A 13,688-nucleotide genomic window follows, 5' to 3' on the forward strand; every position below is an offset into this window, starting at 1 on the left:
AAGTGTCTGCTAAATTATGCTATATCCATTATTTCCAGTAATACATCAAAACTGAAAATGTTTGATGATGTTTACCTGTGTGTTAAGATTATGCCAAATATGTCTGCCTACACATCCAAGTCATCTGAGTTGTCCAGCCATGTCTTACATTCCTCCACCCACCCAGCCAGGCCACTAACCTGCGAGTGGTGGGCCGGCCGTCATGGGCAGAGCCATGAGGCCCAGCAGGTAGCCGATCCCCTGCGACGCTCTCTGCACACCCAGCACCTCAAAGGCGACTGGGGCCATGAGGGTAAGGAGGCAGCCGTCGCACACACCCAGCAGCACACACACCACCACCAACCCTTCGAATGTCAAACACTGCGGGACTAAAATGGATGCCAGGCCCAGGAACATGAAAGACACAGCCTAGAGAATGGGAGGACAAGAGAGGCAAAAAGGAGGAAAAAAGGGGGGGAGGAGAGAGTGTGTGCATGAGAGAGAAAGAAATAGAGAGTGTGTGAGAGAGAGAGAAAGAAAGAGAGAGTGTATGAGAGTGAGAGAGAGAATTGAATTTTAACAAATGCTTTAATTAAATCAGTATAAATAGGTTAAGTACTACATCGTTATTGCATTACTTCACATACTCTTGAATATAACCTGGCTGTATCAGTTACATGAACAGGAAAAGATCAACTGTCCCTCCGTCACAGGGCAATACACGTGTTCATAACCATTCCAATTCAAACACCTCCAGGTTGTTCATGGCTTTACAAAATTTTAATTCAGAAACGCTGCTGGACTTCACCAGAGCAGTAAACAAAGGCAATATGTCCTGACCGGTTCAGAGAGGACCGCCATCTGATTCCATCACAAGTTATAAATCACGTTTTTGCATGTGTTTGTTGCAGAACACAAAAGAAACTGTAAGTTGGCACTGATGTATAAGAGATGTAACATAAGCACACAGTTTACCCTAAGAAACTACCTCAAGGCTCAGATCATATTTTCATTCAATCCTTTCTGTACTTAGCAACTGTCTCTTGGCCATTTAACAAATACGTGTGTGCAGAGAGAAAGAGCAGCAGATAGGACAACAGCCCACAGGTGTGATAAACAGGTGTGATACACAACCCACAGGTGTGGTATACTCTCCCCTGGTACAGAAGGTTCATACACTTTAGGGAATACTCTCCCCTGGTGCAGAAAATTCAGATGCTTTTTATGGCATAAGTGGAGGCCAGGTCTGTTCACCTTATTCAAGAGGGTAACAGAAGAGGTGATAAACCTTGCTTTTGGAGATCTTTTGGTTTACTGATTTAGTTATAAGGTAGCTCCTGAGGAGGTCTTGCCTAAGGAGGTCTTTCCTGAGGAAATCTATCCCAAGGAGGTCTCTCCTAAGGAGGTATTTCCTAAGCAGGTCTTTCATAAGGAGGTCTTTCCTAAGGAGTTCTCTCCTAAGGAGGTCTTTGCTAGGCAGGTCATTCCTAACGAGGTCTCTCCTAAGGAGGTCTTCTCTCCTGCAGAATTCCTGCTTCTGAAAACCACCCCACAGCTTTTAGTGCCCATTCTGCTACTGCTGATAAATTTCAGAGTGTAGCTCCAATCTCAGTCTATACCTGGCTTTAACATTCATATGTGCAAGAAGATTTTGATCAGCTTGATCAGGCATGTTACATTAGCATTAAAAACCACTTGCCTTTGCTATTTATCCTAAAGTGCTGAATCTCACCTGTAGGTAGATTTTGTTGAGTCCGGGTAAAAGGTCTCCAACATGGCCGAACACTAGGCGCCCCACTCCTGAGGATGCGCCAATACACACCAGCAGAATCCACTCTTTCTGCTCTGAATCCTCAAACTGCTCCTGCACAAAACTCATCTCACAAATGACACAGAATACAAAACACTTTTTTAAAGTTGGATGAGATGGAAAAGTTTAGAAACAGATCTTTACACAGTTCACAACATGTAACCACCATCTCTAAAAATAAAATGTTTTTCACACATGCCCCCTATAGATGATCTCCAGGTCCACTTAAAGGAACATAAAGGAAGAGAGGATCTGCTCATGTTCACATATTATTGAAAAGGAAGAGCAACTATGCATTTTTTATGTTGATAAAACAACAAGATTGATGACCAAAATGTTAATTAACCAAGAGAGATGTTGGGACTATTTATCAGTTTAAAACTCTCACTGTCAGATTTGTCATAAGCAAGCATGCAGAATCATTGTTATCAGAGACCTAAGCAAGAGCATAAAGATCATATAGCATTTTGAGTGTCTTGTCAAAAACTTCATGTTCTTATCCAATTTCAAGAAGCTTTCATAGCTATCTTTACTAACAAAAGCCAGGTATTATGGCCTCCATCTTTTAATAATTCTGAGTTATGATAAGCAGGAAATCTGCCAGGTCATATAATACCATAAAACAGGGTCTCAATAACTTGACCATTGGCATGTCAGATGGAATGAAGCTTGACTTCCAGGCACAGAGACTTCAATAAATATTCCAGGGAAGCTAACTTAAAGGAATATTCAAGAAAAAAGCATTAATCCCTGTGGTATTGATTGTCCAATACAGATGGCTATAGAAAAACATTACATTACTCCTTAATTTGGAGTTTGATGAACTAAAGAATTCCAGACCCTGGGCTATATGGTTTAAAATAGAAATGTCAAAACCACTCCTTACACAAACAAACAAACATAAATACTCACAAGATGAACATAAGGTACAAAATAGCCCAGTACAGCAATGGCTACACCAAATGCCCACATTCGGTAGCTAGGCACACAGAATATTCTGATCCCAGAAAATGTATTTTCTTCTGCAAGCGTACAGTGATGGCCTGTTTCTTGTTTGCTAATTATTGCAGTGGAGTTACTGTTAGGGAGAGTTGTTGTAGGATGCTCTGTTGAATGTTGTTGTGCATTGCCATTGTTTTCTGGAGGAGGTTGTTCCTGAGAGGACAACGGATGGTTGTCTTGGTGATGCAGAGCACTGTCATTGCCACTTTTGCTACTACCAAGCCTATTGTTATGGCAGTGTTGGTTACTACGCTCTGTTTGGTTGGTGTTACTCTGAACATCGCCATGGCATTCAGGGGTAGGTGGTGGACGGAAGGTGGCCCCTAGCAATGCAGCTTGCGTGAGGGGGAGCACACTCAGGATCTGGAATGTTCTCTCCAGCCCTAAGGGAACCAGCACCTCTTCCAGTAGCACAGGCAGTGCCACGGAGAAGAGACTGCTGCCAGCCGTGACAAGCCCATTGGCCAGACCCAGGTGTCTCTGGAAATATTGTCCCAGGATCACCAGGGTCGGCTGCAGAGAGTAGGAACAGCCAGCTCCAAACAACAGTCCATAGGTGAGATACTGAAGAGGCAAAGATCTGGTGGGGGTTGAGAGAGGAGGAGAATGGAGATGAGGGAGGAGGAACAAGGAAGACAGTTGCTTGACACTCACATGGACGAGATGCATATTTACAAAATGCTAAATGTCAACGGGGCACTCACTTTGCAAATGAACCTGTCAGAAGTCCCACAAATGCCACCAATGAGCCCCCCACTGCTGTAGCCCTGCAACCAAAACGGTCGGTAGACATGCTGACCAGGGGAGAGCACAAGAACACCATGCCCATGGACAGAGCTCCTATCCAAGCTAGAGAGAAATCAGAATCACCAGGGACATACAATGTAGGGTGGGGGTTGTATTATGTTATAAATTATGTATTCAGTTTTTTTATTATTGAAAACTGCAGCTAAACTGTTTTTATAATTTGATAGCATTACTGAAATATTAACTATTAAAATATACGTATCTCTGGGACTGTCTTTGGCTCTGTAGTCAGCAAAGAAAACTTTTAACCTGGACCACCTGTATTAATAGAGTTTTAGATGGAAGAGAAGGTGTGGATTCCCTCAGTGGTTGAAGACTGGTGGAAATTTGATCCAGACTTTCTAAAGCTTTGTAAACTGCCAGAACAACCCTAAAGATGATACTCATTAGAAGAAGTTAAGTCACAAACTAGGACTACATGTGCGCCAAAGTGCATGAATGATGGATGTATCTCTACTGCTATTCCTTATGACTTAAAAGTCCGAAGTCTTTAATTCACACAGTTCCAACGATCTGATAAAAGTGTTCATTCGAACCGCGGGATTAACCTGATGGTCACTGACCTTCCACGTTACTGAGAAAGTCTACTAGCAAATATGGAAGAGAGAAAACTAAATATGTATGTTACCATATTTGTATGCGTCGTATGACTTTAACTTACCTATTTGAAACTGTGAAACGCTCTCATTTGTTTGTTGGTTGGCATTGACCAGCATCACATGCAAAATACTGAAAGAATTCTGAATCGCGAAAATTGAGCCATTGCACCAAGTTGCGGCGAACACCACCAACCATCCATAACCTCCATCTGGGAAAAAGGAGTTTTGACGTGTCGACATGTTTGATGCATTATTTTCCATCGTCGCTACTGACTGCGTATCTATTTTGTGTGTGCTCGACTCATTCTGGCCAAACTTTAGATCGATCGACTGCTGTTCTTTTCGAGTCATTTCAGTACTACGTCCTGTGCGATTTTGACAGCTGTCCATGTTAATTCGTCTCTTGTTGTTCGGCTATTCAGCAAGTGGACGTCATATATTGCCACTCTGATATCAATTTCTCTGACATTTTCAAACCTGGTTTTATCCAACAAGTAGCCTTAGTAGCCTGATGTAAAAATGCTTGTTAAATAACTTTTAGCGAAGACAAACATTCGGTGTAAATGAATTCACTCAGTGCAACTAAACAACTTTTAGGTTGTGGACTTTCGCGTGGTAAATTTGTATATAACGCAAGTAAACAAAAACAAACAAACGTGAATAGATTATGATAAAAGAAGAACTATAATAAATTTCCTGGACCTTAGATTTAAACCCCAGATGTCAGAAACTGAAAACTGCTTTTGGGTGTAAAGGGCTACTGGGTGTAAAGTCCATTCATGCCACAAAGCATTTGGTCAAGAAATACTGGTTGATATATTTTGTATAAAAATGAAGACAATTACGGTACAGCATTATCTTTGTTTGCAGCATGTGTAGTCTATGTAAACACATTTCACATCTGAAGAAAAATAACCACTCAATCTTTCTCTAAATACATTCAGAAAACCAAACAAGTAGTCCGAACATAAACGAAAGGGGCTCCGAAAGCCACGTTACATGCAAGGAAATGAATAAACAAACGAGTACATTCATACAGTTGTCATTTGTTTTATCTAAACTTGAACGCACCCGCCTCAAAATGAACCAACTATTGAAACATAAGGCAATAATAACATCAAACGAAAACCAGAAACAGACTTTGGCAACGCCTCGGGTTTGGCAAGAATTCAGGCATTTGGTGAGTAACTTTGAAGAGCAGCAGTGCAGTCGTTATAGTTAATCTATAAAAAAAAAAAAAAGAAACTACATTCAGAATTGAAACACTGCTTGGCGTTGCTATGCCGCCAAAGATATTTTAGTTTTCATAAACGGCTCCTACGATCTATATAAATCAATACGGGAATTCTATATAATCCGTCACTGTTATTTTACGCTAAAAGAAGTCAGTCAGTCTCCAGAGTGAGATCTTTAAGCGTTGTAAACAAATTGGCTGGGAGCTGAGAGGGGAATCTTGTGTGGTGCGACCGTGACCGCGTCGGGCAGGCGGTCACTGAAACATGGAGATGAATAGAGGAGAGACTGCTTGTTGGACTTTCTCCTGGTACAGAGGGTAGAGGATCTGTTCCTTCCTATTCATCCACCTGGAGAAAGAGTGTGAGGGAGCGAGTGTAAATTGTTAAATCAGGTGAATTGGGAATGAACGAGGAATGAATGAATGAATCTATCTATCTATCTATCTATCTATCTATCTATCTATCTATCTATCTATCTATCTATCTATCTATCTATCTATCTATCTATCTATCTATCTATCTATCTGTCTGTGTCTGTCTGTCTATCTATCTATCTATCTATCTATCTATCTATCTATCTATCTATCTATCTATCTATCTATCTATCTATCTATCTATCGATCTATCTATCTATCTATCTGTCTGTCTGTCTGTCTGTCTGTCTGTCTGTCTAAGCAATTAGCCTAGACTTACATTTTCTTGAACATCCATAATATGAGAAAGAAGACAAGCACTACGATAATGACAATGGCCAGCGTGCCGAGCAGCACTAACACATGACACCCGGGATTGTCATTTACTCCAGTGTCTGTGGAAACAGGAAGGGAGATGATACTGATAAGACGGTAAGGAGAGATGCAGCGACCCAAATGGACTGTGCCAAGAGAGCTGTGTCACAAAGATTAGTACCAATAGAGCACTAGCTAGAATGTACTGTGTTTCACCTGGAATGCATTTTGATTGGCTCCAGTCGCTCCAGAAACCCTCATCAGCACAGTAACCATTAACTTTGGATCTGACCTGGAAGCAGCTCCTCCCGACTTTGCCCTCCCACAGGAAATCAGAGGACATCTCCTCAGTTTTATTCGTACACTGGAAATAATAAAGTAGGTTAAAGGAGCTTGTTGTAAGGCTCTTAAATGAAGTTATTTCAGTAATCTGCAGTACATAAATCATTTTCATAAACTTGACTGAACAGTTCAGTTTGCTGAGCTCTTAAGCCCCTCCATCCAAATGATCAAACGTAAACAACAACAAACAATCCCACTCACAAAAAAGTTCTTATTATTCAAAATGCCCTCCCTCCAGCCTCCACAGAACTTACACCAGATATACAGCTTACGCGATACATTAATATATTGAATACTAATTATAACTTATTAAATTATAAATTAATTTTAAAAACTGTTTTAGCACTACCACCATGGTCAGGGGTAAAATAAAAAATTGACTATTTCATCCCTGGGCATTGGCATTTATATCCTAGTTTCCCTGTCCAACATGCAGACAGCATAACCTAGCAAAGGAAAACCTGGATGTAAGTCTGCTTCAAAGGGCAATGCTCACATCAACAAGGGTAATGCTCATATCAACCATTTTATGATGTACCTGTAGAGCTATTAGGGAAATGAAAGTTCAAACTCAAAAAAAAGGGAAGCTTTTGGAGTAGAGGAGATGTTCTAGAACATATTAGGGAACAAAGCCAATCTAAACCAAAACAAAGGCTTATTTCCAGGATCCCAGGCACATGATTTGGATGATGACATCTCTGTTAGAGATTCTGGGCTCCTGGACAATTCTAACTATTATATTGCTCTGTGATTTATTTAATTCTGTGATGTGTGTGATAGATGTAAGTTGTGTTGGTACCTTCCAGACCCTGCCATCAATGAGCTGTCTGGTTGTTTCTAATTCATACTCCAGACACTGTTCTGGAACACGGCCAGCTGGGGCCTCCCAATGTGCCTGGACCACACTTCCCTCAACTACCACCTGCAGATTAGACACTATCGCTGGTTTTACTGGAGAGACAGGGAGGGGCAGAGACAGAGGAAGGCATTACAATTTTTTCACAAACTAGATGATCTAGTCCCGGGGTGTCCAACCCTGTACCTTAATACATAAAGGAAGTCCTATTTTAACCAAAGTCTCGCAAAGAATCACTGTGAACTGAATGTGGCCATGTAGATAAGCCAGTCAAAGACCTGACAGAACCTGTATGAGTTATGCAGCAACATCTGAATATGGTACAAGATAAGTCAGAGGACTTGGCTCAGTTCTTCCACAGGCACATGAGAAAAATGTCACAGGGCCAGATTGATACCATTGTTTGGGTACCATGAGTTGGCGTGGAGGTTGCCGCATAGATATGTTACCATGGTTTTGGACCTCCAGGGAGAAGTAGGCAGGGCTCAGAGGTCCTGCAGTGGAAGAGCCGTTCACACACACATTAAACTCAGAAAACTCCAGGAGAGTGTGTGGAGGGAAGCGGCATCCCTTACGGACCTCAAGAGATGGGATGTACTTCGGACATTCCTCAGCTTCCTGCATTTCCCTGTGCCTAAGAAAAAAATAGGACGAATGCCACACACACACACATTTTGAAGATACTGTACTTAGTAACTATGATGACAGTGTATTCATAAGGACTCACTTATACCCATGATAAATTCAGTAATATACATAATCAAGCATTGAATATAAAAACAAACTTATCTGACATTTATTTATGCATCTGTGATTATATAACCTGCTGATGTGCTGGTGCATGCTCCCCATGCAATAGGTTTTATTGTAAAATGATGGAGCCCTTTACCAGTAATAGAGATAATGCTTGGAGCTTGAAGGCGTAACAGATCCTTGCTCCCAAGTGCAGTCCATGTGCTCCTTATTAAAGTAAATGCAGTGAAATCCTCTTATCCTGGATCCAGGGATGCCTGGGGAGGACATTCATTTAGCTGCATCAATACTAGCATACTTTGGCATGGCCAGCAGGAAGATGTCTGGATGAACTAGCTCTCAGCTTGCAGCTGTTGGATAATTTGCTGTTTAAACTGACCTTTGGCTAATAAGGCTGCTTGGTATACTGTGTTTTACCCATGCTTCCCTAGTATTACACTGATTCCCTTCTGAACCCTATAAAAAAAACCCTCTTGTTTCTTTTTATAGAGTTTTGATGAACAACAGGGGAATTCTCACCCTGGTTTCAGGAAAACAACCAGATACACAAACTTATCGTCTAGATGTTTAACTTCATCCCAAAACATCTGGCGATAAATGTTACTGTTTTGCATATCACAGTCATGTCAGGTATATGACCCTTTCCTAAAATAGACTGAGGAAAGAAAAACAAGTCAGTGTCTCATTCAATAATCATGGCTAAACTGTCAACACAGAGTTGGCACAGAGGGGCTGCATGCATTTTACAAAAAATATTACAGGGTTGGCAGGTTTCACTTTGAGACAACGTCCACTCACTTGGTTCTTCACTCTCATGTCCCATAAAACCTGGGGGCCTATCAGAGGCCCGTTTTTTGATTAGGTGTGTGGAGTAACCTTGTGCAGTTTCCCTGAAACCTCTACACAAGGTTTAGTCTGATTATGCAGTTTCCCTGAAATCCCTACACAAAGCTTCAGTCTCTTTTCTCTGGCATAATGATCCCAGACTAAATTTCCCCTTTTCTTGGACTGTGTATAAACATTTGGCTGATTGATCCATGGCAGTGGTGGGCAAACCTGTTCCTGGGCTTATTCCCCAGTACAACTTAAGAAACCAGGTTTTTATCTTCAGATGTTGCCAACAACTTTGAAGGGTCAGGTGTTTTAGATTATGGCTGTAACTAAACAGCTCTAAGGAATTCTATATAAAATTGTGATAAACTTATTATTCTGGATACCTCTTCAATAACCCTGAACTGAATTATATATTTGAAGTATAGTGTGTTTACAAGCACTAACAAGGTACACAGCCAAAGTCTCAGTGTTAATAAATAATAACTTCAGTGATAAAGCAATTCTCAACATGCTGGTTTGTGTAAAGCTGCACAGTGCAGATGTGAACTTGTTTTAGGCTCCCAGGTTTAGACCTCACTGTCCAAATCAATGTATAGAACTGTTATGGACAGAAGGCAACATGTTGCCGGTGTCAATGCATAGGTCACCCTTTACCCTGACCCCTGCTTACCTGTGTGTTCAGGTGTGTGCTCAAACTTCACTTCCTCTCCCAGGATCTCTGTTCCGTTGGTGCATGCCCCCTTTATCAGGGTGAGCATCCGCACTTGAACAGGTTTCTCCAGGTCGAACTGGGCCGCATAGGACAGCCGGAGGGTCCTCACACTCTAGAAGACACACAAAGAAGGTCGGTTGTGGGAGTACTATGTCTGATTCAAAGATGCAGAAACTATGGAGCATGCTTTCACTAGCTCCAGTGAAGATTACTTTATTTCTGTCTTCACTGGTGTATCTGGAGAAATAAACCTTATAATTTGCAACCTATTATTAAAACACTAAACATTAAAACTTAGTATTACACCCATCTTCTGTCAGTTACACTGGCTGCCTGTATCACCAGAGGTTAATAAACAAACCACTCCTTAGGTTTAAAGTGTTAATTAAAATAGATTATACTATACTCTTCACAACTGAGGGTGAAATGCCTGAGTAGTCACACCTCTGTCCAAGCACTTCAAGAGGGATGCTTTAGCAGTTTGTTTCTATCAGACACTCAGATTCATCTCTGCGCTGCCTGGGGTTCATAATGTAGTACATTTTCCTCTTGGCCTACTGAGCCCTTCTGGGGAACTGAGCCAATGGTTCCAGAGAAGGCTGAAGCCTCTGGCGTGTGCTAAAAATAGCTAATTACACTTCATCTGTATGGCTGAGGGCTTTTTGCTGAGTCACCACTGAGGGCAACTTTGGAGATTTTGAAGCTCTGTCCTTTAAGCATTCCTGTGGACACGACCAGACATGACCTCCCACTTCGTAAACTAAAGATGCACTCTCAGTACGCATTGCGGCTTCGGGTTTTAGGAACACAAGGCATTTGACATCTGCTGTTTTCCATACAGCATGCAGCTGGTTTCAATCTTCAGACATTGTTGGCAACAGGTCACGTCTTAATGCAAGGAGATACAAAACTGCCACAAGGCTTGCCAGACTGAAAGACTTGCCAGATGCGCGATCCCCAAGGACCCAGCAGACAAAAATAAAAGACCTTAGCAAAGTCAAGGGATAGGATTTGCAGGGAGTGGCGTGGTCAGAGGGGGCTTCTCTCACTGAGTGGTGTAGCAACCACAACTAGATGCATCTGGGCAAACAGCTACAGGTAGAATAACGGAAATCCCAACCCAAACATGACCGAAACATAACCAGTAATGGTGACAGGAAGTGCTTATATGGTTTTGAAGAAATGGAACAAAGACATGGGACAGGCTATGCAAGCAAAGACTGACATTAATTTACACTTCACAGGAAATGCCTAAGGCCTGAGCCCTGAAGGGTTTGATCTTCAGGGGATTGGTGAAACACTGTCCAGCTACCTAATTTAGAGTTTACACATGAACTACAGATCAGTGAAAACACAAGGTCCCTTGATCACTTATCCTTACGCTCAGATGATGCATTGATGTTCTTGGGAAACAAAAGGCAACACGTGCAAAAGTCTGCTGATGGAGAGGTATGGTCCAGCTGAGCATTGAAAAACATCAGTCAAAAGTGTGGGCACAGCATGTATGGGCACAGCATGTGTGGGCACAGCAAAAGTGTGGGCACAGCATGTGTGGGCACAGCAAAAGTGTGGGCACAGCATCTGTGGGCACAGCAAAAGTGTGGGCACAGCATGTGTGGGCACAGCATGCATGCCGAACAACCTGCGGATGTCTAGGGGCATGCTTTATTGGAATGGCTCTCAGTGTGTGCATGGGTGCGTGTGTGTGTGTGTGTGTGTGTGTGTGTGTGTGTGTGTGTGCGATGCAGGCGCATACCTTCCATCTTCTCGCATACGTGTCGTAGAAGCTGAGTTGGTAGCTCACAGTGCAGTCTGTGAGGTTCTGAAGGCTGCTCGGTTGGCTCCATTCGATAGTCAGGTGACCTAGGTGACCCGGGTCAGTGACCTTTATGTTTGCCGGAGGGTCCGCTGAAAGAGAGGTGAACAGCTGATTATAGCCTTCAGTTTTTTTCTACTGTAAATCACACACACACAAAACATACACACATTCACACACACACACACACACACACACACACACACACAAACACTATAAAAATGGGTAGCGCAATACTACTACTACTACTACTACTACTACTACTAATAATAATAATAAGAAGAAGAAGAAGAAGAAGAAGAAGAAGAAGAAGAAGAAGAAGAAGAAGAAGAAGAAGAAGAATATTAACAATAACAATAGTTATTGTTAAAAATAAATAGTTAAAAACAAAGGGTTAGTGATTGAGTAATCAACAACCAACACAGTGAACTTAACAGGCATATTCCACTTTCTGCCTGGAAACTCTACAATGTAACATGTACTGCTCTCAGGCTTTGGATATTTGGCTTTAGGTTCTATCAAACCCAGGATAGACATAACACCTCTGTGCTTTACTCTATCAAACCCAGGAGAGAGCATAACACCTCTGTGAAATCATTCTATCAAACCCAGGACAGAGTATAACACCTCTGTGAATTGTTTTATCAAACCCAGCACAGAGCATAACTTCTTTGTGAATTGTTTTCTGAAACCGTCTGGTTCAGTGCTCTTTGGAAATTAATAAAGCCTTTCTGTCATGTCATCTCATACTGTTGTTTTGGGCTAGGCTGAACTTCTCAGAAAAGTCAAACTTCTTAAAACAAACGAACAAAATGTTAATATAAATATCCCAGTTACCACAACCTCTGTGTGACATGTTTGTTGGTGGTTCAGATTTATACACCCGACCTAAATGGTTGTCCTGGGACATTTCATAACAATGTCAAAAGATTCAATAACTCAATGGATGACAACCAATCAGAACGCTGACTCATAAGGCGTCAACCAGGAGGAAAACTCACCTGACATGCTGGCTGCAGCAGTCAATTGTGATGCTGGCAAAACAAAAACGATCAAACACATCCATGCTGATATTCCAGTCATTTTCATCCTGTCCTCTTTGGGGCTCTTCTATTTCTAGGAAGGGATGAGTCACTCTGTTATCCTAGGCACAGACTCTGTCATTATTAGAACAATCCAATAACACATAATACAGAATATACATAATACAAAAAGAATACTCATTACTTATCATGGTCATTAACATAATTCTCTCTCTCACCCTTTCTTTCTTTCTCTCTCTCTCTCTCTCTCTCTCTCTCTCTCTCTCTGTCTCTCTTTCTCACACACACACACACACACCCATTCACCCACATAACCAGAGAACAATGCAGTAACTTGGCCGGTATGTACTCTCCAAATGTCCCAAAGCATGTGTCTAGAATGCCTCCTATACAGAAATGTACGTGATTGCAGAAGGAGCAAGCAAGGAGGTCCTTAGGAAATGAAAAACCTCTAAATCCACCCCCAACTACCAGACAAAAGCATAACTAAAATGAAGAAATGGCGTGGTGCTCAGACCCTGGTCCTTCCTTTCACAAGGCAACAGTTCTTGACATTGTTGTCACTGTTGTCACAATGATTCAAATACTTAGTGAGAGATCTATAGCATGCAAAGAAGAAAATAAGGGGAGAAACATCCCTAAATGTTTTTTAAAACAAGAAAAAGAATGAGAAAGGAAGAAGGAAAACACTAAAAATGTAGTAATGAATTTTTAAAAAAAGTATTTAAAAAGTAGCACAAGAAATATAAGGGCATGTATTATAGTGTGAGAATGATCTGAATCCATTCTAAGAATACTCACGTCAGTGTTCTAGAGTGGAGTGGTGAAAAGCTCCTCTCCAGAGATGCTCCAAGTGTGTGCAACACACTGCCCTGCTGAGATCCTCTGGTGGAGAATCTCCACCAGCAGCTGGATTTTGTTCCGTGTTAGATGAAATAGCTCCCCCTACAGGTACAAAGCATATCATGCTACTAGCAGTGTTTTTTTATATAGTCTAGTATTTTGTTGAGGGATAGGGTAGGGGCAGTCATATTTGATATTCTTGTGGATATTAATTTCTTGAGCATTTCATGAGAACAAAAAAACCCCAATGTAAATAAACTATTAGACAGACTGACAAACAAAAAAAATGACCCTTTTTTATTTAAAGGTTTTCAGCTATTGAGTGAAAT

The 13,688-nt window shown here is 41.5% G+C and overlaps 2 protein-coding genes across 2 annotated transcripts in view; both read right to left on the bottom strand.

Moving 5' to 3' along the window:
• The window catches only part of LOC113586810 (monocarboxylate transporter 8), a 7,246-nt gene extending 2,166 nt beyond the window's left edge, over positions 1–5,080 (bottom strand). The window contains exons 1-5 of the mRNA XM_081719939.1: positions 4,260–5,080; positions 3,496–3,640; positions 2,702–3,371; positions 1,712–1,858; positions 180–408 (exon numbers count right to left, since the gene is read on the bottom strand). Of these exons, the coding sequence (XP_081576065.1) occupies positions 180–408; positions 1,712–1,858; positions 2,702–3,371; positions 3,496–3,640; positions 4,260–4,587 (1,519 nt within the window). The 5' untranslated portion in view covers positions 4,588–5,080. The remainder of the gene's footprint in view (positions 1–179; positions 409–1,711; positions 1,859–2,701; positions 3,372–3,495; positions 3,641–4,259) is intronic.
• Positions 5,081–5,231: 151 nt separating this feature from the next.
• Positions 5,232–13,411, bottom strand: il13ra2 (interleukin 13 receptor, alpha 2). Its single transcript, XM_027025181.3, has 10 exons — positions 13,318–13,411; positions 12,475–12,589; positions 11,414–11,565; positions 9,616–9,769; positions 8,248–8,368; positions 7,808–7,992; positions 7,302–7,453; positions 6,377–6,524; positions 6,126–6,240; positions 5,232–5,780 (listed from the first exon to the last, which is right to left on the bottom strand). The coding sequence occupies exons 2-10, from the start codon at positions 12,560–12,562 to the stop codon at positions 5,687–5,689; spliced, it is 1,209 nt and encodes a 402-aa protein (XP_026880982.2). The 5' UTR covers positions 12,563–12,589; positions 13,318–13,411; the 3' UTR covers positions 5,232–5,686.
• Between the last annotated feature and the right edge of the window lie 277 nt (positions 13,412–13,688).

Source organism: Electrophorus electricus, chromosome 8, assembly GCF_041902795.1.
Source record: "Electrophorus electricus isolate QZ-2024a chromosome 8, ASM4190279v1, whole genome shotgun sequence".
NCBI lineage: Eukaryota > Metazoa > Chordata > Actinopteri > Gymnotiformes > Gymnotidae > Electrophorus > Electrophorus electricus.

Excerpts from the sequence above, each read along its gene's own strand:
- il13ra2 (XM_027025181.3), bottom strand. The coding sequence starts at position 12,562 with ATGAAAATGACTGGAATATCAGCATGGATGTGTTTGATCGTTTTTGTT. Across the intron at positions 11,566-12,474 it reads TGCTGCAGCCAGCATGTCAG|CGGACCCTCCGGCAAACATA; the intron begins GTGAGTTTTCCT and ends CCTCTCTTTCAG. Across the intron at positions 9,770-11,413 it reads CGTATGCGAGAAGATGGAAG|AGTGTGAGGACCCTCCGGCT; the intron begins GTATGCGCCTGC and ends TGTGTCTTCTAG.